This window comes from Macrobrachium rosenbergii, chromosome 58 (genome assembly GCF_040412425.1).
Source record: "Macrobrachium rosenbergii isolate ZJJX-2024 chromosome 58, ASM4041242v1, whole genome shotgun sequence".
Taxonomy (NCBI): domain Eukaryota; kingdom Metazoa; phylum Arthropoda; class Malacostraca; order Decapoda; family Palaemonidae; genus Macrobrachium; species Macrobrachium rosenbergii.
This window is the reverse complement of record NC_089798.1, coordinates 4,655,561-4,683,418: the sequence shown is the minus strand read 5'-3', so window position 1 is coordinate 4,683,418 and position 27,858 is coordinate 4,655,561. Positions and strand designations below refer to the sequence as shown.

General features: G+C 40.1%; 1 protein-coding gene across 1 annotated transcript in view; it reads right to left on the bottom strand.

The window, feature by feature from the left end:
* Positions 1-3,911: 3,911 nt before the first annotated feature.
* Positions 3,912-27,858, bottom strand: part of LOC136837203 (uncharacterized) — a 160,943-nt gene continuing 136,996 nt past the window's right edge. Inside the window, exon 11 of the mRNA XM_067101872.1 lies at positions 3,912-4,473. Within this exon, the coding sequence (XP_066957973.1) occupies positions 4,066-4,473 (408 nt within the window). The 3' untranslated portion in view covers positions 3,912-4,065. The remainder of the gene's footprint in view (positions 4,474-27,858) is intronic.

Genomic DNA, 27,858 nt, shown 5'->3' with positions numbered 1-27,858 from the left:
TGAGTATTATTATGAATGCTAGCCTAACAAGACTAATTAAATTACCACAAATGCAAACTATATTGACTGGTGCTGTTTTAAGTTATTGTGGACTATTATTTAGTCAATATTAACCTAAAACACAATGAGATGTGCTTCAATGCAATTGAAACTTGCCAGTAAAACAACAATAAAGTACCACCCATATTATATTGGATGGTAGGTAATATTCAATGAGAGGTGCTTCTAAGCAACTGAAACTTGCCTAAAAAACCAGCGTTAATGTACCATCCAAATTATATTGGAGAGTACTATACCTCAACTTATTAACTATTGCATACTAGTATACTAGTTACCTCAGTAACTAGTATAAGTGCAATATCAGTACAGTATCCAGTGCTGGAAAGTACTTGCTACATCCCACTTAGGAGGAGCAGTGCTTCTTATTCAAAAGGAACTTGTGATGCCAGTATCCATCACAGTAATGTATATTAATTGTAGATCTCCCTAAACACATTTTCCATTCCCCTACTACACAAAAAACCCTGATAATAAAGATAACTGGGGAGATTTCTGTAGTACAAAACTCATTTTAAATGTTTCTAAATCATCAATAAAAGGAAACAAAGGACACTTAGTTTAAAACTAAGCCATAAGTTATACATAGAGGGAAACTGCATTTCATGGTTATCATTTTGTAACTGAAAAGTTAGGCTAAAAAAAAATTTTTCCTTTATACTCCACAAACAAAAATTATCTGAATATAATGAAAACGCATTGAATAACAATTTTCAGTTATAAAATTCCTAATTGATGAGATTTAAAAACTGTAAAAGTTGACAGCAAAAGCAGAGGACATGAAGCAGCCTAACCCTAAATCCCCATGTTGACAGATGCACTGGCTAGCAGAATGAAACAATTATACCTAATCAAAAAAAAATTAATGAACAAACTTTTTCAGGGGCTTTAAGCTATGCATTTAGCTTTCCTCAGCTGATATTGGTAGTTTTTCATTAACATGACATTACAAATTTGAAAACATAGAAAGCTCTTTGATATTGGTTGGTCTGTCTTATGGATCCCTGGGGAGACCGTAAGATTACCTCCTTTGGGGTCAAAAAGCATCTGCACTATAAAAAATAATGTACCCGTACAGTGATATAATATGTACACACTATAAAGCCATTTAAAAACTTAAAAATATAGAAAAAAACATTATCATAGTATATGACATTCAACTTGCAATGTTCTGCAATGAATTCAAATGTGCTTGAAAGTGTTCTGCAACGAGCCATAAAAAGAAAAATCAATAAACACGTGTCAAACCACATCAAACCAAATGATAAAATAATATAAAATGGGGTAATTTGCAGTACAAATACATCAAAACAATTTGAAAGCTTAAAAATGTTAAAAAATGTTTGCTTGCTGCTTATATGACATTCACTACACTTTGCAGTGTATATACTGCATGTATGTACAGGTTGACCGTCACTAATCCGGCAATCAGTAGTCCGGAACAGTCAGTAATCCGGCACAAATTTCGGCTAGAGTAATTTCTAATGTTTCCACACTAATTTTCAAACTTCCCTGGTAGCTGCGCTAACTTGCTCACCGGCCGCTTCGATTTGGTGGCGCTGTGTGGTGCATCGACAAACTGGAGGTGTTTGTAAACGCAGGCATGATTTTGCTGCTCCATTTTTTACAATTATTATTGTCTCTTGGCCTACGCTATGGTATATCGTATAGGCTACATATACGGTAGCCTAGCCTACATTATACTGAACTCTATTCACATATTAACAGTATTATACAAACATCAACATAACGAATGTGCATCTTTTTCATGGATCTTAAAAGTTATGCTTTACTACATTGTATCCAATTGCGTATATTCTCATATTGCTTTTGTCTTATAAATTGTGCTCAATGTTTTGTTTTGGGAATCGATAATGTGGTGTTTATTTCGCTGCATTTGACTCAGTTCAGAGCGCTTTTCTTGCTTCTAGTAAGCGTAAATAAATATAGATAGTTTATTTATTTGGGACAAGGATATTTTTTGTTATATGAAGTGTTTTTAAGTCGAAATATAACTTAAATACGTCTCGTTGTGAAATTAATTTAGGTATTTTTTCATTAATATATGACGTTCGCGGGAATCGCAGCTGGCCGTTTTAGGGGCATGATTGTTTTGTGTATAAAAATCAAGATTCAGTTCGCTATTTTCTCTTGATTTCATCATAATACGAGCTTTACGTATTTATCTCTTATCGGCGTGAAAACAGCAGTAATTTGTATTCTTTCATGCCCAGTAGTTTTGATTAAAATACATTCTCTCCAATTTTATTTACGGTCGAGTTTCATCCATGTTGCTGATGCACGATAATTTATAGTCATTAGCAGCTTGAACATTGTTTTCTCAGCTTCAGCTGCAACTTGCAGCTTAAAGTTACAGTAGCAGTATATTTCCTTGCCGATCTTTTCTCCAAAGCGAATAAGGGTATAGTGTAAAAAATATATCAGTCCTATTGTACAGTAATTAACGTCATTTGTAATTGTTTAACCGTATGATGGTTGAAATACAAGCAAAACAGTTGTTATCCGGTACGATTATTAGCAAAACAAGTTTCCCGTTCGGTTGTTTATGGCTGTACGCATTTACGCAAGAATATAATGTTTCTAACAATATTTTATCATTCTCTTTTACATGTTTAACTAGCAGATGGAATAAAGAGATGGAGGAAAAGAAGTTGGTCTCTCTCGCTGTCTGCACCTGCACGAAATCTAAAAATATTTCCTAAATATTTTCGCATCGGTAAATTATTAATTGCTAACCCCATCGTAAACTCGAAATATCGTAAGTCAAATTATCATAACTCGAGCGCTACCTGTATTTGATAATTGTCTTTTCTTTATTAACCAACTTGTACTGATTTGTGGGATATTTTAATTCTAGGATGAGGTGCTTAGCTACTGGGTTTCATGTATTCTAGCCTAATAAATGGCTAATCCGGCTAAATGGCTAATCCGGCACCCTCTAGGTCCCAATGATGCCGGAATAGTGATGGTCAACCTGTAGTTCCAGCATTCAGTCATCAGCCATAAAAATAAAAAAAATAAAAATGCCAAATCACATTAAATAAATGTTAAAAATACACAATGTACCTATGCAGTAATATAATATGTACAAACAATATAACCATTTAAAAGCTTAAAAAAAAAAAAAATTGTCATAGTACAAGGCAGCCAACTTTCGGCATTCTGTGCTTGTGTGCATGTTATAATGCTATGACAAGACATTCAACTTCCAGCATTCTGCGCTTGCATGCATATTATTTCCACAGAATGTAAGTCTTGAATACAGTAATTAGGATGGCCTTGGATGAAAAAAAAAAGGAGAAACAGACTTCAGGAAACTCTGAACAAGTTATTATTGTGTACTAATCCAAATTCAGCCTTCAGTAGTATTCTCCTCCTTTTCCTCCTCCACCCATAGAGCACACTGACATCACCCATCAGATAGGTGAACTTGCATATAACTTTTTCTTTAAAATCAACTTGTATAAATTTACTGTAATACGAGGAAAATAAAACGTTTTTTATCTAACAAATTACTGTACATCTATAGTACTGAACTGTAGTATTAGAAATATTAGCCTATGGGGTTGCTTGCTTATAGGGTATTGTATTCAGTGCTAAATACATACAATTTTTTTTTAACAATCTGTAAAACTAACATGTAAAAATTTACAATTTTAAAATAACAACAAAATGCTTAGCTATGCTATGGGGTTTGCTAATAACGTGTCTAAGTAGTTTTCTAAATGGTTTTTAAATAATTTTTAAAAGTGTATGTAACTGAAAATTTTGCTAAATCAAAACAATAAAATGACAATATTACAAATTAAAGAAAGGATATCAATGATAAAGAGCACTCTTGGCATTTTATTATATTGCTACAAATAACTTTTCTTAGATATGCATATAAATATAAAATATCATTCAAAACTTAACAATACAAGGCACCCCAACACCATTCATGCATTTACAAAAAAGCATTAAATGATAAACAATACACAAATCTCTTTAGGGCAACCCAAAGAGATCCAAGAGCAAATTAAGTTTGCTATTCAAGAGACTGACATTTTCTTGAGGAAGCTGTTTTAACCAGTCTTGTGGGAGGTTTGAGTAACCTAGCAAGGCACCTAAAATTCCACCTGTGACACTAGCATGAACACACACGCCTTCTCCACCTCTCATTACAATGTCTAGAATCTGAGATTTAAAGTCATAACCATTCTTTTTCCCTAGTGAGTTCATTAACAGTCCTATAGAAGTCAAAACATCACTGCTACAGCTTTCTTCACTGATTTTGATATCAAGAACATTTAAGAAAATTTGCTCATCTTTTTCACTTAAGTGTTTCTTGGCAACTGTCTTGATGAGATTTTCAATAATCTTCATAAATGCTGGAACATCATTCACTGTACTTCCCTGAAAACATATAAGTTGCCTGTAGTAATTTCAAACATTTTGTTTCCACTCAAATTTGATATTAAAATATAGTACAGTACATAAACATGAAAGCTATGTACACTTAATAATAAGAATTAAAATTTTACATAAATCTTGACTCTTCTTAACTATGCAATCCTGCATGTTTTGCATGTCCAAAATTGGAAGCACTTCTGTGAAATGGAGCAGAGCTTACTAAGTGCAGAGCTCTTTATGAGGGTCATTTCAAAAGTTTCCAGCTTTATCCAGAAAATGTCATGGGAGAAACACATTTGAAACAAATCTACCCAATTTAAAGTCAACTAACCTTCAACCATTGCTATCATGTTGCGGAAGAAGTTGCTTCACAGGCCTCCAAAAACTAGTCCACAGAATGAATAACAAATTTTTCTTTCATAGTGGTGATCATGCAGACAGAATTTTAGTCTAGTTAATGGGTAGACATCAGGTGGTGCTAGATTCTTTGAGCAACAATACAGCCACAGTTACCCATTGCCACTTGGGCTGTTTGGATAAGGGATTGTCATGAAGCAACAGCATGACCAATCACAGTTTTCCTCAGCATTTCATCATTGCTTCTTTTAACTAAAAATTCTAACAAGTAGCACTCTCCAATAATATCTTGCCCCTTTAAAAGTAGTCTACCATGATAACATCAGAATGCTAAGACAAAGCGGCATCAGTTGTTTGAATTTTTTAGAAGGTGAAGGACCATTACATGCTTTGAAAATTTGTTCCATGTTCAAAGTGGTGAATCAATATCTCATCTTGGGTTATTAATCTCCTGCAGAAATTGTCTGGATAAGACTAGATTTCACTGAGATCAGCATCAATTCTAGTAACAATATTTACAGAACAATACCCCTCTTGCAGATAGCCTGCACATTCCCATGATGGCAAGCAAAATGGTTTGCATTCAAGTTAGCACTAATGACAGTGCTGACAACTTTCTACTGAGTGGTCTACTATCTGTCATTCAAAATCATACAATGAAGAATGAATGGCATCCATTTGTTACCTCTGAAAGGAATTCTTTGATGCGTAAAATAGACTTTTTTTATATTAGTGGAGTTGAAAGATGTATAGCAACAAAAAACTCATATGAGCTACCTAGAGTACAATACTCTCATCCATTTTGGGAATTAGCTGTGTGCTCATTATTTTTTTAATTTTAAATTTTACTTATACAGTATTTTCATATCGATTTTTTTGCTTGTCTGTTTAATTTTGAAATAGAGTATTGAAATAAAATATGATAAAATAGAAATAAAGATTGTTTTCAAACTCCTTTTCATAGTAAATCAAGTAAATATGACGTGTATCACTGTTTTGTGACATTCCTATGAAAAGTATAGGTCTGATATTCTCAAATGGAAATTAAAAGAAAAATATGATAGAAAAGGTATTCTGCACTGTTTTCAGATTTATTCTAAAAATCAACTGCGAAAATTAAAATAGACAAGTTGCAAAATATGATGCAACAAAATATTTGAAGAATGGGATTATTGTATACACAAATTATTTTTAAAATTTCTTCTCTCACTTGAGGGGGCAAAAGAAGGCTCCACTAGCAAGCCTGTGGGCAGGTAAAAAGCCAAGGTTGCCTCCCAAAGACCATTATGCTCATGAATGAGTGCAGTAATCTCTTGGAATAGCTGCTCTAACTTGGCCTGCACAGGTTCTGGAGGAGAGGCTTGTTCTCAACCTTGCAATCAACTGAAACAACCACTTGTTGAAAAAGGCAGTGTCACCATCTACATGAAGTTCAGACCCCCTCCTTCTCCCTGTTCTTGGTCTCAAAAACCACCAGGGAGGAGGAAAAGCCCTGTTTAACACCTGTCTCACCTTTCCCAAGTACCTGTGGCAAACTGCAAACACAAAGTGGAAGTTGTTGGAGATCTCTTCCTTGAGTGAAATTGCTCAGATTGCACATGCACCTAAGAGCATGGATACCCCAAAAGAGAAGATGGTGTAGATTCCACAATACGGACTTCAAAAGAAGAATGACAGTGAGCACCACTGCTTGAGCACACATGGCCCAGAGACCTCGCATCCTCAGAGCAAACAAGTTGCACTAGCTCACCCCCACACAACTCCTTACAGATGTGGAGTGCAGAGCTACTGCAACCCATCACTCACACTTGACTTGCAGGATGAAGAGTCCAGGGACTAGGAGGAGGAGGAGGAGAAAGAAGACTATGAAAAAGACAACGATGCAATAGATGAATAGGAGGAATGACAACCATATTTCCTCCCACTCTTGTAGCTGTGCTCACCTTCCACACTGTGGCAAGATCAAGGCTAGAACCAAAGATGTTGAAGAATCTACTGAAGGCAAAGCTCCTGCAAGGCCTATTGCAATGGCAGAGTCCCCTTCCTTTGCAGCAGACACAAAAGATATAGTATCATCACCAGCTGTCATCTGAGATGCCAGCTTGGGAGATAAATATTTGTTCTCTTTTGCCATGTCATCAAGAAAAGTTAACAATGGACTATATGGAATATCCACTGTATGCCATCTTTCTCAAGTATTCAGTTATTAACATCTTCCTTGGTCCAAGATCATCAACATCATCAACACTGTAGAACATAAGAACTGCTTGAGTAACAATATACCGAGCAGTACCTTCATCTCCAGAAGAAAGGGCATGAACAAGTACCTCGAGCAGGAGAGCTATCCTTCTTAGGTGAGCAAACTCTCTGAGGTGGTGGTAAAGGAATAGAAGCTGGTGGAAGGAAAGATCTGGAAAAACCTTGTGGCGTCCCCAGTGGAATATACCCTCCTGACAACACCCACAAACATCTTTTGTCCTTCTTCCTACACTTTCCAAACTTTTTGCTCTGAGGAGAATGCCAATTAGCACATTCCTCACAAAGGGAAGAATGAGCACTTGTTTTCCCCCCAACAAAACACACTCATACATACCTACACATTGCTCTACAGTGCTACCCTGCCTTTTTACGCTTCATTTTGTCACAGATTTTTGTGGAACATATCTTTCACGTTCCACGGGAACTTTCACCAGTGCGCAAACTTTTTCTATAGACCATATCTCTACAATTATCACTAATTCGCTTTTTTCATAGAGCAACACTATTTATTCACTTGCAGCAACCATGCAGCAGACCTACGATCTTAATCTGCTTTCTCCCATGATGAGTAATGCAGGAGGAAGACCACGCAGTCAAAAGAAACACAAATTCTCTCACACGTCTTCTATGCAAATATCTCAATCATTGGATTGTCACCTTTCATGTATTTGTATCATTTTGTATGCTGTTATGCCAGCTTTCCAGTAATGTATGACTGTCAACCAGATGTCCTGTATCTTTCCATATGTAAATCTATGCCTGTGAAGAAACACAGATGCCTAAATTTAATCCCTTCCTCGATCTCTCAAGAGGTCAGGACTACTTTGCTGCTTGCACGAGCTATTGGCCTGCCTGTGTGAAAGTTTTGTAAATAAATCAGTAAGATGTAACCTCATTTCGTACCTCACTCACATTGGTGATCGCCGGAGAGATGCCTGACCAAGCCAAAAGCAGCGATGCCAATGCCATCAGCGAAAACCTCACAGCAGCCTACATACGCCTACCGCCCTTCACGCCCCACCACCCAGAGGCATGGTCCTTCAGGGCGGAAACAATTTTCTGCACAAAGAAAATCACCTAAGTGACAAGGAAAGCAGACACTGTCCTCGAGTTCCTGCCGGACAACGTCTTCAAGCAGATAGCAGGATGGCTCGAAGAACTAGAATCCCCTGTCACCTAATATATACTGAAGGACCAGCTGAAGTCATCCTTCAGCACACCGCCTGCCCAAAGAGCAAAGAAATTCCTCAACCATGTAGGGGCCCTGATAGGAGACGAGAGGCCGTTGCACGTATAATTAAATAACTTTTTTAGTAAGTTTTTTTCATCGTTTTTGTTCTCGCATCGGGAAGAAGATGAGAGAGAGATAGCTACGAGGCTCAAGGAAGCTTTTACAAGAAACTATGGCAGCTCGTCACAATGCTCGCCAAGGGCAACCAACCCGAGTCAACCTTGGACTTCATGGGAGAGGTACTCAAAAAACTACCCTGCCAGACAGTAGCAGCCATGCCATCAGAAGAGTTACTGGTAATGGTCGATGAGGTTCATATGGCCCACAAAGCAGCAGACCCCTCACAGCCAGCAACAGCAGTAGCAGCTCATTGGACCGAGGAGATTTCAGATAGAATCAAGCAGCGATCCAGACAAGCCAGCCGCCCCCATATACAAAAGATGCTTCCCCAGACACGACTACAAAGGGAAACCTAAACAGAAGAAACAAGAACCTCCAGAAGGCATATGCTTTTTCCACTGGAGGTTCGGAAATAAAGCTAGAAAGTGTGACAGGGGCTGCCTACTCTCAAAAAACACACAGTAGGGTCACAGAAGCTGCCCATTCATACTAATGTCAGCAGTGAGCAGACAGGTTGTATCATAAGAGAAATCGTGCTTGCTCACCGCTGTCTTTCTTCCATGTACAAAGGACAAATGTGCTTCTTCCTAAAAGATCAAAGATCCAACATGGAGTTCTTAGTGGACACCAGTGCATGCAGATCATTCATCCCAGCCAGTCCGAATAAAAGACTCAACCCTGCTCCACCCACCAACCTCCAAGTGTCAATGGCCAGCAGAGCACCGATGTCAATGTACGGAAGGCGGGAGATGAATATTGCTTTCAGTGGGAAAGAATACTAATGGTCATTCATCACAGCAGATGTCATGACGGTATTCTTAGGAGCGGACTTCCTAATAGCGCACAACCTACTAGTTGACATAGCAGCTTAACAGATGATCCCAAGAACAGCACAGAAATCATCTCCCCAAAAGCCAAGCAAATGTACAACAACAAAAGCATCGAGTTAGAGTGGGGAAAAAATTTTGCCCCACTGCCTCGGACATCCCACCAAAAGAAATGAGAGAATTAATACAAGAATACAAAGACGTATTCAAAGACGATCTAAATCACGACCTAACATAACCAGCAAAACACACTGTTCAGAACCACAAAGACCAAAGGACCCCCGATCCACTTGTGATTCAGACGGCTGGCCCCAGAGAAACTCACCAATGCAAAGAATGTATTCAAAGAGATGGAAGAAGTAGGAATAAAGCCACCAGCCCTTGGGCGTCACCACTACACATGGTACAGAAGTCAGATGGAACGTGGCGCCCCTGCGGAGATTACCGATGGCTAAATGTGAAAACAAAACCAGAGATACCCTCTACCAAGTATGGCAGACATAACAAATCAAATGAACAAAGCAAAGGTATTCACAAAAATAAATCTGCTGAAAGGGTATTTCCAAGTCCTGGTAGCAAAAGAAGATATTGAGAATGACCACAATCATCATCCCGTTCGGCACCTACACATTCAACTACAGCTGTTTCAGCCTCTTAACTCGGGACAATATTCCAAAAACTGATGGACAAATTGTTCAGGGACCTTCCATTCTGCGTAGTATATGTTGACGACATACTAATCTTCAGCCCAAATTTAAAATGACACCTCAAATATGTGAAAATAGTGCTCCAAAGACTGAATAAAAATGGACTAATAGTGCATGGAGACAAGTGGGAATAGGCAAAGAAAATGGTGGAGTTGCTGGGGCACCAAATGAGTCCAGAAGGCATCAAACCCCTGCTGGAGAAAGTGAAAGCAATAGCGGACTTCCCCACACCAACAACAGTAAAATCAGTGAAAGAATTTTCAGGTTTAATAAATTATTACCACCAGTTCATACCTAACACGGCGAGAATTATGAGCCCCATATATGAATGCCTGAAAGGAAATAAAAAAGAAATTAACTTTGGGAGAAAGTCATGACAAAGCATTTATTTTAGCAAAGAAGCAATAACCTCTGCAACAAGACTAATGTTCCCTTTACCCCATAGGTCCCTCACCCTGACAACTGATGCAAACAATATGGTGATGGGAGCCGTACTTGAGCAGGAGACTGATGATGGCCGTCGATTTACTGAACGTAAAATATGTGTTCATCCGGGTTGGTGCACACAGACCCCCCCTCTCCCCAGCCTACTCCAGACCGCACTGCATACTCCAGACAACCAAAGGCCTACCAGATGACAGTAGACGGGAGGACAACGTGGGTTTCAATCGACTGGTTGAAAACTGCATTTATACTGGACGATGGCCCACAGACGTTGGCCTTTCCTTGGGGGGAGTCCTGTAGTGCCCATACGGCAGACCTACAATCAAAATCTGCTTTCTCCTGTGATGAGTAATGCGGGAGGAAGACCACACAGTCAAAAGAAACACAAATTCTCTCGCTCGTCTTCTTTGCAAATATCTCAATCATTGGATTGTCACCTTTCATGTATTTGTATGCTGTTAAGCCAGCTTTCCAGTAATGTATGTATGACTATCAATCAGATGTCCTATATCTTTCCATATGTAAATATATGTCTATGAAGAAACACAGACACCTGAATTTAATCCATTCCTTGATCTGTCAAGAGGTTGGGACTACTTTGCGGCCTGCATGAGCTACTGACTTGTGTGAGAGTTTTGTAAACAAATCAGTAAGCTGTAAACCTCTGTACCTCATTCCGTACCTCACTCACACACTAATTACTGTATTTTTTCATATTGTGTTCATGACTAAATACAGATTTTATGATAAAAATGATTTACAGTGTACTTATACTGTACTACCATAGCTGTTAAGCTCATTCCAGGGTGGGTCCCAGAATGAGCATTCTCTCTCTCTCTCTCTCTCTCTCTCTCTCTCTCTCTCTCTCTCTCTCTCTCTCTCTCTCTCTCTCTCTCTCTCTCTCTCTTTTTAAGGGTAATGTAAGATGTATTTAAAATGACATTACTGTAAAGTGTCTTTGGATGATAGAGCATACTGTAAAATATCTCAAATATTCGCTAATTATTTTAATTTTATTTTCCAATCTGCTTTTATTGAAATGCAAAAATTGTAATTATAGCATGGAAAATATGGAAAAATGAATGACAAAGTAACATAACGTTTATTTATAAAACTATACTGTAAAAAGCAAATAAATTATTTATTTTGCACATTATAGTTTTATAGATGAACGTGATGTTACTTTATCATTCATTTTTTTATATTTTCCATGCTATAATTATCACCTTTTTTGCATTTTTAATGAAAGCAGACAGGAAAATAAAATGAAAATAATTAGCGAATATTTTAGATATACTGTACAGTGTGCTCTATCATCCAAAAACACTTTACAGTCATGTCATTTCAAATACATCTTAAATTACCCTGAGAGAGAGAGAGAGAGAGAGAGAGAGAGAGAGAGAGAGAGAGAGAGAGAGAGAGAGAGAGAGAGAGAGAGAGAGAGAGAGAGAGAGAGAGAGAGAGAGAGAGAGAGAGAGAGAGAGAGAGAGAGAGAGAGAGAGAGAGAGAGAGAGAGAGAGAGAGAGAGAGAGAGAGAGAGAGAGAGATTATTTAATAAATTTATTACGCCCAAAGACGTCAAACAAAGTTACATATTAGCAGTTACTTACAGTACATCAGAAATCAACAGAAAAAAATTACAGCACTGAATTATCAGTATATCAGTTACAAAAATAACATATATGAGATCGTATTGCATTATCACAACAACTGCAACAGACAGTTTAGCAGCCACCAAAGTGTGGATGACGAGTCAAAATAGTCTAGGTGGTCATCTCTGAGTAAATATTGGCAGGTTTGAAGTAAATTTTGTCCTTGAGGTAACAGATTCCTGACAGTGGGGCAATGAAGGCAGTAATGTTCAAGGTTATTGGCATTAGCAAGGTTACACAGTTTACATGAGGTGTAGTGTGTATATCTAGTGTCTGTCCAACCTGCCACACAGGACGATATCCCAACCTTATCCTGGCACTTACGACATTATGCCTACGCACCATGAGTACACACGCCCGGTACTTGTGACGGCTCTGCAAAAAGTTATCATGATGTTGTATGGAAACACTAGTGCCCCTCTCTGCATCCCCACGCTGTACTGTACAGCAAAAGCTGCTGATATATTCTATGTTTAAGGCAGCGAAGTGAGGGCTCAACATTTCTGTCATCAAGTTCAGCGTGCAGGCAGCTTTAGCAAGACTGTCCACCATGTCATTCCCAGCAAGCCCAATATGGGAAGGCATCCACATGAAGGACAAGACAAGCGAGGCATTGTAAGCAGCAGCGAGTTGACACAATATGTCTCGCACAACACAGCCACAGCTGGGCCTAGAAGATGTCAGTGCCTGGAGTGCAGATTTGGAGTGACAGATCACCAATCCATTCACATTTCTTCTAACAAGTAGGGTTACTGCATCCCATATACCTTGAAGTTCGCAATAAGTGGAACTGGATGAGTTTGGCAACCTGCAACCATGCCACCCACCCTCAGGAGATTCTAAAGTGGGGAGAACATAGCACATGCTGCACTTCCATCTGCCTGTACTGAGCCGTCCACGAGATGTGGTGTCCTGCAGGAACTGAAATTGACACTTTGGCTATTGTTTCCAAAACCAACTGCTTCTGTAGACCGGTATGGGCATCTTTAGAGGTTGGTGTGAAAGTCACAGCAGGAATAGGAACCCGCCGTGGTGGCAAATCTTGGATGACTGCTTGCTCAGGTACACCGATATCAAGGTGTCGAAGATTTTCACATACTGCCCTAACCAGGTTATGGCCCCTGGCCGGAGTTGAGGTCTTGGTGCATCTTTCAAGTGATGCTCTGAGTACAGCAGAGAAGTTTGGAGTAAATTGTGGAGAGTGTAGACATTTAACAGAAAAACAAAGTTACATAGGCATAAATTCTCTCTATTAATGGAGGTAACATGAGTTCGGTCTGCATGTTGACTATCCGAGTGGAAGGAGGGCATCCTAGGATAAACCTCATTACTCTAGAGGTTGTAACGCCTGTCTGGGTAATTGAATTAAAGCAGGAGATAAATAGTCAACAACTGACCTTAGGAAGAGGATATAGAGGGTTCTAGCCACGGGGATAGATATACCTGTGGCCCTGGTGGCAAGCCACTTGATGGGAGTGAAGCGAGGTTCCAGTCGATCAAGAAGGTTTTTCACCATGGGGTGGATTCGTTGGCGTGCAGGTATAGCAGGGGTGATCCTGACTGGTGCACCTAGATATGTATACTGTGTGCATGAGGTATAATATTCCCACCCACAATGAACACTGCAGGTCTCGAGATTCCGGGCAGAGAGAAGATTCTGCTTTTTCTGGGAGAGTATGAGGCCACAGGAGGTACAGGACCTGTAGAATTCTTGAAGGACACGCTGAAGGTCTTGAGAGAGAGAGAGAGAGAGAGAGAGAGAGAGAGAGAGAGAGAGAGAGGAGAGAGAGAGAGAGAGAGAGAGAGAGAGTGTGTGTGTGTGTGTGTGTGTGTGTGTCGTAAACCAGTTATGCTCATTCTGGGACCCCGGAATGAGCTTAACAGCTACAGTAGTACAGTATAAGTACACTGTAAATCATTTTTATCATAAAAATCTGTATTTAGTCACGAACATAATATGAAAAATACAGTAATTAGTGAATAAACAGTGTTGCTATACGAAAAAAAGCGAATTAGTGATAGTTTTATTGTTTTTACCAATGTCAAAGGAAAACGTAATGACTTCAATACTAGGAGAGAAAATGGCTATGCTTATGTATACATGGGTAACTTGACTAGTTGTCAAATGAACTTGATTAGTTGTCAAACGTTCTGTGAGACAGTTTAATTTAATTTTTATTAAATTTTTATTTAATTTGTATTAAACATTTTATAGATATTTTGCTGCTTACATTAATGTTAATATTTTAAAATTAGTAAATCACTGTAATAAGTGTTTTAGGGGGTGTGTACAGCATGCTTAAGAGTAACAGTTGTAAAAGGGTAATCTAAGTTGACTTAGGCTGTTTTGGGAGGATGGTTTGGGTGTGTTTTTGTCTGAAATGATATTAAATTGTTTGAGCATGGTAATTTAAGGTATATTTCTGTTTGAACTGTTATATAAGGCAGTGAAATTTTAAAATAGATAGTTATAAGCATTTTTAGAGGGGATTTTGCATTTCCGAGGTGGGCTCTGGAACTTATCCCTGCGAAAATATGGGGGAGCACTGTACCTTCATCTCTCCAGTTATTTTGTGGGAACTTTAAATAAGAAATATTTTCACAGGCACAATAAATAGTTACTGTACCAGGAAGGTATGCCTCCAATTACGATGGGGTTATATTACAATGACTCCACTGTTACTTGAAAAAAAAATGTAACTTGAACTTAGCCTAGCCTACACTAGGGTATATGGTATACAGTACAATCTACTATATATATATATATATATGGTAGCCTCGCCTACAATAGTTGGCCCCCGGATTCGCAGGCCAATGATTTGCGGACTCAGAGATTTGTAGGATTTTCTGTGGAACCCATCAATAAATTATTCGCAGAAAAACTCCCCCATTCGCGTATTTTTTCTTAGTGCAATTTTCTGTATTTTCATATTATTTTCGTGTCTAAATACTGTACTGTATCTACATATACATTTTATTATAAAATAATGATTTGCAGTACTAATTTTCACATGTTCATATTAAGTTTAATAAGATTAAATAACATTAAAAAATAAAAATAATAATTATCTCTCTCCCTCTGTCTCCCTTCCTTTCTCAATTTCTCTCTCTCTCTTCCTCTTTACTGAGATGAGATAGTATTTGTTTTGTATGATAAATAAATGGTTTACCAATTTTCAATCAATATTAATATTACTAATTTTCAAATACGTATTAATATTAATTACCATTAATTCTAAAATATTAATATTAATTTTCAAATATCAATATTAATATTAATGTAAGGGAAAGATTTTATTTCAATATAAATTCTTTCCCTGTCTGTAATTAAGGTTTAGAGCAAGGGGAGGGTGAACCTGTCAAATATGTTAAATTATTTGACATTTCTGACTACAAGGGTAAATCAGTTTCTCACTGCTTTTTCTTTCTCAGTTCTCTCTGTAAAAAGGGTAGAATGTGAGAAATGGCTAGATATATAGATAAACAGATACTTAGTCTAACTGTTCTCTCTCTCTCTCTCTTACGTATCTGTTTTGTATGATAAATACATGATTTACTAATTTTCAATATCAATATTAATGTAAATAGCAAAATATCAATTTATTAAAGAAAAGTTCAATACATATAAATTCTTTTAACTCATCTTTTTCCCAATCTTTTCCTGAAAGCTCTGGAGAGAGGGGAGAGGGTGCGCCTGTCAAATATGTCAAATAATTTGACAGCAAGGGTCTCTCTCTCTCTCTCTCTCTTGCCAAAGGGTAGAATGTGAGAAATGGATAGATAGATAAATAGATACTTAGTTCAGCCATTCTCTCTCTCTCTCTCCAAAGGGTAGAATGTGAGAAATGGATAGATAGATACTTAGTTCAGCCATTTCTCTCTCTCTCTCTCTCTCTCTCTCTCTCTCTCTCTCTCTCTCTCTCTCTCATTTAATTGTTTTGTATGATAAGTGATTTACTAATTTTCAAATATTAATATCAATGTAAACAGGAAAATATGAATTCATTAAAAAAAAAAAAAAGATACTGTACTGCTAATGGAAGGTAGAGGTTATTGCATGATGTCACCGTGTAACTGTGACAACATTTGGAGCTGTCTGCACGACACTTAAAGAGGCAATTGCCGAGAAGTGAGAGCTGTTCTATCATCAGGCTAACTCACTCCAGATAAGTAAGCAGCAGAAGAGGAAGAACTGCTATTACGAAAAGGAATAATTGTCACAAGGTGATGAATACGAGGCGATAGAGGGGAAAAACTGAGTAAGAGGGGGGAGGGATATCGTCCGCTTGGAAGATGACGCTGGGTAAGCAAATGATAACAGAAGAACTGATGCAGCACAGAACTATGGAGGTAAACGTAATATGTCTGTATCCCTATATAACTACCAGTTCACATACATCACTATCACTCTCCCCAAAACGGACATGAGTGGGCGAAGGCGAGCGCCAAACTATCAAACGTCTCATCCGGAGAATGTGCTGAACCCAAACTGGAGAGACGGCTGAGAGAGGTGGCGAAGGGCACAGACCTTGGTCCTGAGACATGCCATGGTTCCCTGTCCATGGAGAAAACCAATGGACTTAGGGCAGTCCATAAGGCAGGCTACGGACAGATGCCAAGGCTCCAACACATTCTCGCGGGGGAAACTGAAAAAGGTCGATTACTATGGGGATGTCTTCGCCTAATATATACAGTCAAATTTCTAACCATAATGAAAGAATATTTCTCAATTACCTATTATTTTTCTCCTGAACCACAATGGAAGCAAAAAGAAGGGAGCAGGGGCAAGAGGGGGAATTAACCTAGGCTACCAGGCAGACTAATGGAGAAAGGAGAAGCAACACTTAAAGACAAAAGGAAAAGACTGGGTAGGCTTATAGTGCCCTAATGAATTGTCTACGTAATCTATCGGCCTCTAGCATCTTCCAATACTTCAAAAATTTTCATCTTCTCACCAGATCACTCACTATCTTCACAACAAGAAAACCACACTCGTGCCTCAATGGCTAAGCTAACCATCATGCTCAACCGAAACATTTGGTTTCCACAAACTCTTTCCTATACTACAGCCTAATGGTTTCATCTCTGTTCATTGTAGATGACATAATGCAAAAACAGATAGCAAACACAATATTGTGCTTGAGAAAATTAGCCAGAAATCATCAAAATTATTACTAATGCTGATTCACACTGTCTGTACAAGGACATTGCATGAAGAATTCTCACAGGAACGACAACATTCCAGTGCCACCTGGTGGGAAACAGGTGCTTATGAGACAGTCTTAGCGGGTTAACCATGCGTTATTTATTAAATTTTTTTTAATGCTGATCGCAACTAATGACATGAAGATATAAGCTAACTTTAACAGTAGGTAAGATTCATTCCAAATAATGGGTTTTAGGCAGTAGAAAATATAGCCAACAGGAGTACGTATATTGGATCAGGTCTTCATAGTCATAGCTTCATTTTCCTTAATGCCAGTCTAAATAGGGACCTAACATACTATACCATTTACAGTGATTACACATAATTTATGGAATAAACAATTAATCAACTGGAAGAAGGATTTTAAAGGCTATAATTTTGCAGGGCTTATATAGCAATTCTAATCACTGAAACTCGTGAATTTCTTTGATGGTATGTTTACAGCAATCTTAAATGCTGACCATATTGAAAAAAGCTCTGCTGTGAAAAGAGGAATTACTCGGTGAAGAGAATTGGTTTGTCTCATTAGATGATATTACAGAAAATCCTGCATATAACAGAGATGTGGAACAATTACTAAAAATCTGTACAATTCTGGTGAGTACTGCTTGTGACATAAGTTGTGTTTCCCACCTTTTTGGTACATAATACAGGAGCATACATTTTCTTACTTGTGCAAACATCCAAGGAAGGAAGATTCTAGTACTGGAGGACTGTGGTTACATTTGGCTATTCAAAAACTTTTTTAATTCTACTTGGGAGTTATGGTAGTATTTCAAACCACATCCTAAAAGCTTAATAATAAACCATATCAAAGGTTTTTAACCCTTAAACGCCGAGCCTCTATTTACAAAAAACGTCTCCGATATGCCGGGCATTATTCGGTGAGTTAGCGCGAAGAAAGCGGAAAAAGTTTTTAAAAAAATCACAGCACACTTTAGTTTTCAAGATTAAGAGTTCATTTTGGGCTCCTTTTTTTGTCATTGCCTGAAGTTTAGTATGCAACCATCAGAAATAAAAAAATATTATCATATATAAATATTGGAATATATTGTAAAAAAACTCTTATATAATTGTATACAAATTGCGCTTTTGTAAGCTACACAACGGTTAAAGCTAATGAGTTAATTTTTTTAGCTGTACTGTACACTAAATTGCGATGATTTTAATTACATAACAAATTGTAAAACGATCAAAGCAACACAGAGAAAAATATTATCACAAAATGATGCATGAATTTGTAACAGCGGATTTAAAAAAATGTTTTTTCAAAAATTCACCATAAATCGAAATATTGTGCTAGAGACTTCCCGTTTGTTGAAAAATGAAGCTAATTGATTGAATATTACTAGACTGTAAGTGTTTTAGCTTAGAATTGCAATTTTCGACCATTTCCGTCGAGTTAAAGTTGACCGAAAGTCAAATTTTTTCTATTTATCGTGATTTATATGAAAATATTTCAAAACTGATAAAAGCTACAACCATGAGTTATTTTCTGTTGTATTATACATGAAATTGCGCACATTTTCATATATAAAACTTTATGTAACGACTAATATAAAACGGTGCAAATATTACGACAACAAGACAAAAGAATTTCGAGATGTTCGGCCGAGTTACAGCGCAGACGTAGAAAAAGTTTTTTCAAAATTCACCATAAATCGAAATATTGTGCTAGAGACTTCCAATTTGTTGCAAAATGAAGGTAAATGATTGAATATTACTAGAATGTAAGAGTTTAGCTTACAATTGCATTTTTTTACCATTTCGGTCGAGTTAAAGTTGACCGAACGTTGAAATTTTGGCAGTTATCGTGATTTATGTGAAAATATTTCAAAACTGATAAAAGCTACAACCATGAGCTATCTTCTGTTGTATTCTACATGAAATTGCGCACATTTTCATATATAAAAAGTTTATGTAACGACTAATGTAAAACGATGCAAATATTACGACAACATGACGAAAGAATTTCTGAGATGTTGGGCTGAGTTACCAGCGCGGACGTAAGGAAAAAGTTTTTTTTTTCAGAAATTCACCATAAATCGAAATATTGTGCTAGAGACTTCCAGTTTGTTGCAAAATGAAGGTACATGATTGAATATTACTAGAATGTAAGAGTTTTAGCTTATAATTGCGTTTTTTGACCATTTTGGTCAAGTTAAAGTTGACCGAAGCTTGAAATTTTGGCAGTTATCGTGATTTATATGAAAATATTTCAAAACTGATAAAAGCTACAACCATGAGTTATTTTCTGTTGTATTCTACATGAAATTGCGCACATTTCCATATATAAAACTTTATGTAACGACTAATATAAAACAGTGCAAACATTACGGCGTGACGAGAAAAGAATTTCTGGCGCTGATGTAAGGAAAAAGTTTTTTCAAAATTCACCATAAATCGAAATATTGTGCTAGAGACTTCCAATTGGTTGCAAAATGAAGGTAAATGATTGAATATTACTAGAATGTAAGAGTTTTAGCTTACAATTGCGTTTTTGACCATTTCGGTCGAGTCAAAGTTGACCGAAGGTTGAAATTTTTGGCAGTTATCGTGATTTATATGAAAATATTTCAAAACTGATAAAAGCTACAACCATGAGTTATTTTCTGTTGTATTGTACATGAAATTGCACACATTTTCATATATAAAACTTTATGCAACAGCTAATATAGAACAATGCAAAAAATTACGAAAAAATGACGAAAGAATTTCTGAAATTTTCGACCCGAGTTACTGGCGGGCGTAAGAAAAAAGTTTTTTCCAAATTCACCATAAATCGAAATATTGTGCTAGAGACTTCCAATTTGTTGCAAAATGAAGGTACATGATTGATTATTACTAGAATGTAAGGTTTTAGCTTACAATTTGCGTTTTCGACCATTTCGGTCGAGTCAAGTTGACCGAAGAGTTGAAATTTTGCCAGTCGGCGTCAGTGCGTCCACTTGGCACCCAACAGACAATTTCTGGAATTCGGGTCCGTGATAATGGTGAAAAGTCCATTCAGCACTTATTTCTGAGCAATTCGTTGCTAGATACTGGCTAATGAAATGCTGGAGTTACTACACAGAAGGCTCCATTGGTGGTGATGTATGGAAAAAGGGTGAACTATAAAAACACGAGGAACCTTATCCTATAGAGATCCCCAGGTCAAAGTCCACAGAGAGGTGCCGTTACAAGCCATGCACCACTACGCGGACAGTACACAAACCACCGCTAGCCTCATTCCATTTCCAGCAGCTTTTCTGATCTACGTATTTTCGTTGTGCTTTTTATCTTGTGCTTTTGCATCATTATGGCATCCTCACAAGGTCTTTCTTCATCTAAGTTGAGTACCAGTGCTATTTTTATTTGGGCGTTGAGGCTCCTTATTTCCCTTCGTTTAGTAGTGGGGATTTATAGCACCTGTCTCGATCTCCTCTCATGGCCTCACGTGACCTCAATAAGTGGTTAGAGTGAACTTGGAGTCACTTCCTGTTTTTCGATCTTCCTCTTCATGTTTAGGATATTTTCCTTTTCATGAGTCTAATTAGTGATTTTGATTGATTGACTTTGAATCCCTTTGGCAGTGAAGGCTGGTGTTTAGGCTTCAGGCTACCCCCTGGGGCCTATTCGCCTCTTATCATTTCCTTAACATGCCTTATTTTTGCCCTTCACTTCTCTTAGCTTCTGGGAATTTTATTTACGTTGGTACTGTTAAGATTTTTTGTTTAATCTTTACCCTTGTGTTCGGATGCATTTGATATTTGATGATTGTGGATATTTCTTTTTGTTAGAAACGTGTTTCCTTCACGTCCACATCGGGTTGGAGTATGGTCCTCTGCTATATTTGTTTGTTGATTATTTTATCCATTTATCATAGGTTGGTTGTTAGCTTTAGTATTACCTTTTTAGGGCATTAGGCTGTGCCCCCTTTTTCCATGAAAAAGGGGGGTGGTCGATCCTTCATTTCGTTCACATGCCCTTCATAAGGTTTTGTGTACGTTTTTTTTCCAATGCGGCGCTCTCCTTAAGTTTTGACTAGGTTCTTTTCATCTTATGTTTTCCCTCTCCCTGTTTCGGCTTTTCGCTTAGGCTAATAAGCCTCTTGGTTAAGCTGGGATAGCGAGGGACATCACGTAGCCTACCCTAGTTTGGTCATTTCTTAAGGTTAGTTTCCAGTTCTGGTTATGTCGACCCACCACTCCCCTTCCTCCCGGGAGTGCTCTCTCTCCCCTTGATTCGTTTTCAGTCTTGTTGCTTATCAAACGAACTATTCCTTTCCTTTTTAGCCTGTGTCCCCTTCCTCCGCATTGTTTGGCCTTTCCTTGGTACGGTCTCTGACTTTACCAGCATATACCCCCTCCTGGGACTACTGGTGGCCGGGAGAGCTTCCCCCTCTCCCGTCCACCATCTTTGGCCTTCTTTGCCTCCTTTCCCCCCGCCCCCTTATGACTATGGAGGTTGTTCCTCTCCCTCTCCTGCTTCTCTCACACTTGCTGGGTAGCGTCTCAGTCATGGTGGTGGCCAGAGATGGCGCCCGGATTGGCCAGCTCCCACTCCTCCGGTCGCTCCTTTACATTCTTCCTCCTGGTTTCATCCCTCCCCTCTGTGCGTCATCTCCGGCGTATCGTTTAATTTGGCGACCACTCCGGTTTAGTCCTATTCTTGTGGCCAGTTAGTGCTTTCCACCTGACTGTCTTCGTGTCCGGACCTTTGACGTTCCCTGCCTTTAGCTAACTGCTGTCTGCTATCGAGGCGCATTCCTTGCTTCCCGCTCCGGCGGTTCTAGCGTTTACCGGTCTTCCGTTATCGCTAGTTTCATTTCATTCTTAGTTGCCGGGAATGCGCTTACTCCGGACAGTTTTAACCTTCCCATTTTATTTTGTATCCGTCACTTACTTTTAAGGCATGTTACTCCGGTTAGTTCCGGTATATTTATTTTATTTATTATATTATGTTTATTTTGTATGAGATTTTATTTTAATCCGGTTACCTCCCGGATCCTTCCGGCTAGTTTCACGACTTTATATACTACTGTGCTGCTCGGCACACTACTCCGACTTTTACGGTGTACTCATAATCTCCGCCTTTTGGGTGGTACACTGCCAGAACGAAGTGCTCCGCAGCCCTCCATCGAAACCAGCGGCCCACGGTTATGATTCCCGCCAGATGTGGTCACGTGAGGATCTAATTGTTTATTGGATGTGATGTTGCTCTGTCTTTACAAGCAGGCTATCGATGATTGGTGGTTGTCATGCATCTTTCCTTTTTAGCCAACTGTATTTTTTTACGTATTGCCGATTTCCCCCTTGATGCGCTTAGCAATAATGTTTTTCTTCCGGCGAGGCTGGCCGCCAAGAATCTGCGTGCTTCTTCCAGGCCCTTAGTCTGAGTTACGGCTTTGGGCGCATTAAATTGGCAATCCATATACTCTCGAAGGACATTTGCAATGTCCTTTTCCCACCAACGGATCACAGCTTCCAGTCACCCGGCGATGTTGCTGCTCCGTTGATTGCGGAGATTCGGGAGTTGACCCAGCCCTCTGGGCGGTTGAGCCCTGAAGCGGTGGCATTTCGGAAAACGCGGCAGACCTTGACACCGACCCCTTGAATCTCGAGCGGTATCGAACATCAAGCAGGTAAGGGAGTAAGTGAGGCAGGTTCTTCACTGTTTGGCTCTCCTTCTTCCTCCATTTCTTCTTTTAAAGGTTTCTCTAAATCTTCATACCTTACGGGCATGTCTGGATCTTTTGTCCCGAAGGTGAAGTCCGTCAGGAAGAAAACCTTGCCTACTCTGGCTGAGTCGATCTGAGGTCCCTCGTGGCGGCACGAAGCGTGAGCCCGTTCCGTCAACAAGTACAACCTCCCCCTCGGTCCTGGCGGAGTCTGATGCGCGTCGGTGAACCCCCTCCTCCTTCTTTGGATACGATTGCTTTCTTTGAGCAATTCCTTGAGAGAATCGGCCGCGAGATTTGAGGAGGATCGAAGCGCGAGGGTGAACAGCAAGCTGTCTGGTCTTGCTAATTCTTTGATCTCTTTCCGGAGAAAGGTGGAATCACAACAGGAATTCATCCAGAATCTCGCTACAGAGTCTCATTCTGTTCGCAAAGCCCTTCCCTCCTCCCTTGATCTGGGGAATCACTTGGCGTCTGGCCTTTATGCTCCCAGTGCTGAGAAGGTACTCTTACCATAGAGGGTTTGGGCGCGAGGAGAAGTGGAAGAGTTGGGTTCTATCCTCCGGACCTGACATCCCCTACACAGGTTTTTTGCCAGATGAAGGGAGAGGGTTTGGAACAGGTCTGATATAAAGTCCCTAAGGAGACAGATTATCTCTATCCTGGGGACCAAGCCCAGTGGTCTTTGATGAGGACTCTTGCGTTGTGGCAAGCAGAGAACACTAAGCTTACACCAGCCAGGGTGTTCACTATGTTCACTCTCAGTGATGTTCTCCCTTCCTCCTTGCACTTCAGTGGCCTCTCTGACTAGTCAGGCTTGCTTTGAGAAGGTAAACCCCTCCTCATCTCCGGAGCGGACCCGACATCTCATTTTCCGGGGCACCGGGTCTGGAAAGGGGAGCCCTGTCGTTTACAGTGACCATTGGCCCAGACTGCGCTTCTGATCTGTTCGGTAGGCAGCTCCTAAGATCAGTCGCTCTGAATGCAGAGCTGATACTAAGAGATGAGCTCATGGTCTTTTGAACTCTTTGTCTTTAGCAGAAGCAACTTCTTTGGTCTATAGGGAAGATTCTTTGTTCCAGGTCTTGACAGAAATCTCTCTTGCAAGTTTCCAGCAAGACCTGTTTGACTTTATGACTGCCCGACTGGCCTGCGGAAGCATATCTTTTGGCAGCCACAGTTACAGCGCTGAATCATCTTCTGGGAGTTCGATCTGAGGAGCTAATCTTTTCCCACAAGAAGAAGTTGACGCAGTCTTATCTGAGGCAGCTAGGGTCAATCAGAGTCTCCGTTCTCGTTGGGGTCTGCCCTATAAACGGAAGCAGTCTGATCTTGCCGGGACTTCCCCAAAGTCCAGCAAGAAATTTAAACATTTCAAGCATGCCCAGCTCAGTCCTTGGTCAGGTTCCTTTACAGGTCAGCCTTCAACCTCCTCCCAACCTCCGCCTCAGTATGTCCTGGTAGACCCGGTAGCATCAGTCTTTGGCTGCCCCACTCCTATGTCTCCTCCCCAGCTTTTTCAATCCTGCATAGCAGAAAGTCGGAAATTTTGCTCAGGACAGTCAACCAGAGCAACAAGCCCTGTGGCTATGTTGGGGAAGAGGAGCCCCCGCTCCGCTTCCAGGAGCAGAAGGAGGTAGAGCTCCAGAGGGAAAATGACACAGGACCGATGACATACGTACTGTGGGCGGGAGGCTGTACCATTTTCGGGCTCGGTGGACCTTCTGTCCCTGGGCTCAGAGTATAGTTTCCAAGGGCCTAGGTTGGAGTTGGATCGACAATCCCCCTCCACCAGTCAAGTTTTATCAGGCTACGACCAAGGATCTCGAGGACTTTGTGGAAGATCTTCTACAGAAACAGCTATAAGGAAAGTGAGGACTCTCTGATTCCAAGGCAGGCTCTTCAGTGTTCCAGAAGGGTTTCATGGAGTAATTCTGGACTTGTCCCGTCTGAATTCCTATATTGAACTGCGACAAGTTTCGGGATGCTTACTGTCTCCCAAGTTGGGACCCTACTGCCCGTGGAGCGTAACCGCACCTCTCTAGATCTTTCCATGCCTATTATCACGTCCCGGTTGCGAGAAGGTTCTCCCCCTTTCTGGGTTCAGGTAGAAGGCGAGCATATTCCTTCAAAGGGCGTGCCTTTGGCCTCAGCAACCCAAGGATTTTTACCAAGTTGACGAACGATTAGGTACAGCAACTCGGTCTCAGGGATTACGCTAGCGGCGTATCTCTGAGCGACTGGATCATCTGGGCATCCAGCGTCGAGGAATGCTGGAGGGTTACATCCGTGGTGGTCGACTTTCTAGAATCGCCAGGCTTTCGTGTAACGAGGAGAAGTCCGCCTGGTTTCGAGCAGTTGTTTTCAATGGCTAGGGTCAGTGGGATCTGAATTCTCACAAGCTCTCTTCTCTCCCAGAGGAGAGATGGCCAAACAGACAGTTTCTCAAGTCAAACGAGCCTCTCGACAGGCCCAAGAAAGAGTCTTGGGCTCCACTTCAGTTCGCTTCAGTGACCCGAATCTGTTGCGGTAAAACTGAAAAGATATCAACAGAGTGTGGCGGAGTCGAGCAAATATCAGCCTCAGAGACAAGGTGTCTCCTGATTCCTCCCCATCTTGAAGAAGACTCGGCCTTGGTGGAGCTGTCAAGAGCCTGTCCAGAGTCAGTCCCCTGCAATTTCCTCCTCCGGTGTTGGTTGTATCACAGGCATGCTCCCCTAGCGGGTGGGGAGGATATTCTCAACACCAAGAAGTGCAGGACTTGGTCCCCCATGTTCCGCCAGTTCCATAAACGTTCTGGAGGCCATGGCAGATCTTTTCCTTAGCGAGGAAGCTTCTTCCCCCAAGAAAGATTCATATAAGGCTGGTTCTGGACAACACCACGGTTAGTCACTGCATAAACGGGGAGGTTCAAAATCAGCCGGATCAACCAGGTATGATTGCACTTTTTCTCCTTGGTGTGCAAGAACAAGTGGCACCTGTCTGCCCACTCCATCTTGCAGGAGTCCGGGCATTCGTAGCCAGTTCTCATTCGAGACAACTCCTCAAGTCGGAGTGGTCCTGAGCAGAGTTCTCGTTCAATTGGATCTGCAAACAAGTTCGGGCTGCAGGTAGATTTGTTCGCAACCAAGCTCAACAACAAGTTTCACTCATTCACGTAGCTCCCAACCTGGACCTCAAGCTCTTTTCCACGGGCCTTAATGTCATTAGTTGGAACAGGTGGAAGATTTATCTGTTCCCTCCAGTAAACTTGTTGTTAAGGTCCTTCACGGCTCAAGGACATTCCAGGGTCAAGTAGCTCTAGTGGCTCCCTACTGGCCAAAGAGCAGCTGGTTTCCACTTCTGCTGGAACTGAAACCGCGCGCTCCCAGTCAAAACTAACACAGAAGTAGTACAAACTCAGACTGTGTCAACTTCCTCAAAAATTCAAAATGCCCACGGCTTTGTGGTTTATGAAATTTGCAGCTCAAAGGGATGCTTCAACATTGATCCTGTCAATACCATGTTCTTGGAATCAGATAAGCGGGTCTCACTCTTAGCTGGTCTGACTCAGCAATTAAGAAGCTAGCACTCTTTTTGAAAGAATCTGAGGCTACAGTAATGACCATAAATTTGGCAATCTCCTTTTTTAGATCACTATTTGAGAAGGGTTTAGCCTCTAGTACTGTTACTACAGTCAAGTCGGCTTTACGAAAAGTATTTTTGTATGGTTTCAAAATTGACCTCACAGATCCTTACTTTTCTTCCATCCCTAAGGCCTGTGCACGACTGAGACCAGTAATCCGTCCACATACGGTTTCCTGGTTTTTGAATGACGTGTTGAGAGATTAGCCTCGAATATCGATAATCAATCTTTTCTGGTTCCTTATTGAAAAACGTTGATGTGGATTAGTACAACGCTTCCCGGGTGCTAGAATTTCAGAGCTATCTGCACTCTCTGAGAACAACCATGTCGACTTCCTTCCATCAGGGGAGGTTTTGCTGATTCCTCACCCTAAATTTTTGGCCAAAAATGAAGATCCGCAGAATAGGTGGTCGCCTTGGAAAATTCTCCCCCTTCCTCAAGACCTGTCCCTGTGTCCAGTTCATACTTTGAGGGCTTATTTAGACAGGTCCTCTCACATCTCATCTGGGCCTCTCTTTATCAGGGAAGGAGTAATATCTCTATCTGCTATTAGACAACAAATCCTTTACTTTATCAAGCAGGCTAATCCTAACTCAGTCCCAAGAGTTCATGATATTAGAGCTGTGGCCACCTCCATTAACTACTTCCATTACATGAATTTCACAGATCTTGCAAATACACTGGTTGGAAGTCACCCTTGGTTTTCAAGCTTGTCACTATTTGAAATCGCCCGGCTCTTAAATTCTCCTTGGTCGCGGCGGGAGCGTTGTCCCTCCTCTGGTTCCCTTTCGTTCTAGTCAATTCTTTCTCCACTGCCTCAGTTATCCCCTTACAGTCATTTCAGTCAGGCGTGCCTTGTCTTTCTAACCTGACCGTGTTATCTGTATTTTTGTCTAATTGACACATTTATGTTATAATGTTTTCAATTTTGTATAGTTATTTTGTTTAAGTATATTTTTTTATATTGTCATGTTAATTTTAAGCTCCCATCAGTTTCATTTGTACATTATTATTTATTCTGCTAGCAATTAAAAATTTTCTTTTGAAATTGGACCTTTGGTCTTCTGTTCCCCCATTTATCTCTTACTCTGTTCCCCTTACATTTTGTTGCTCTCTTACAGTTTAAGAATGATATTTATTTCTCTGTTAATTTTCACCGGCTGACACGGGACCCGATCCAGAAAAGTTTGGCTGCAAAAATCTCATTCTGGAAGAGAGATATCTGTGTTCCTCTGTGTGTGTTGTGTCCCCCCATAGTAAACATCGTGCTACAAGGTGGGATTGATGCTTCATGGAATCGA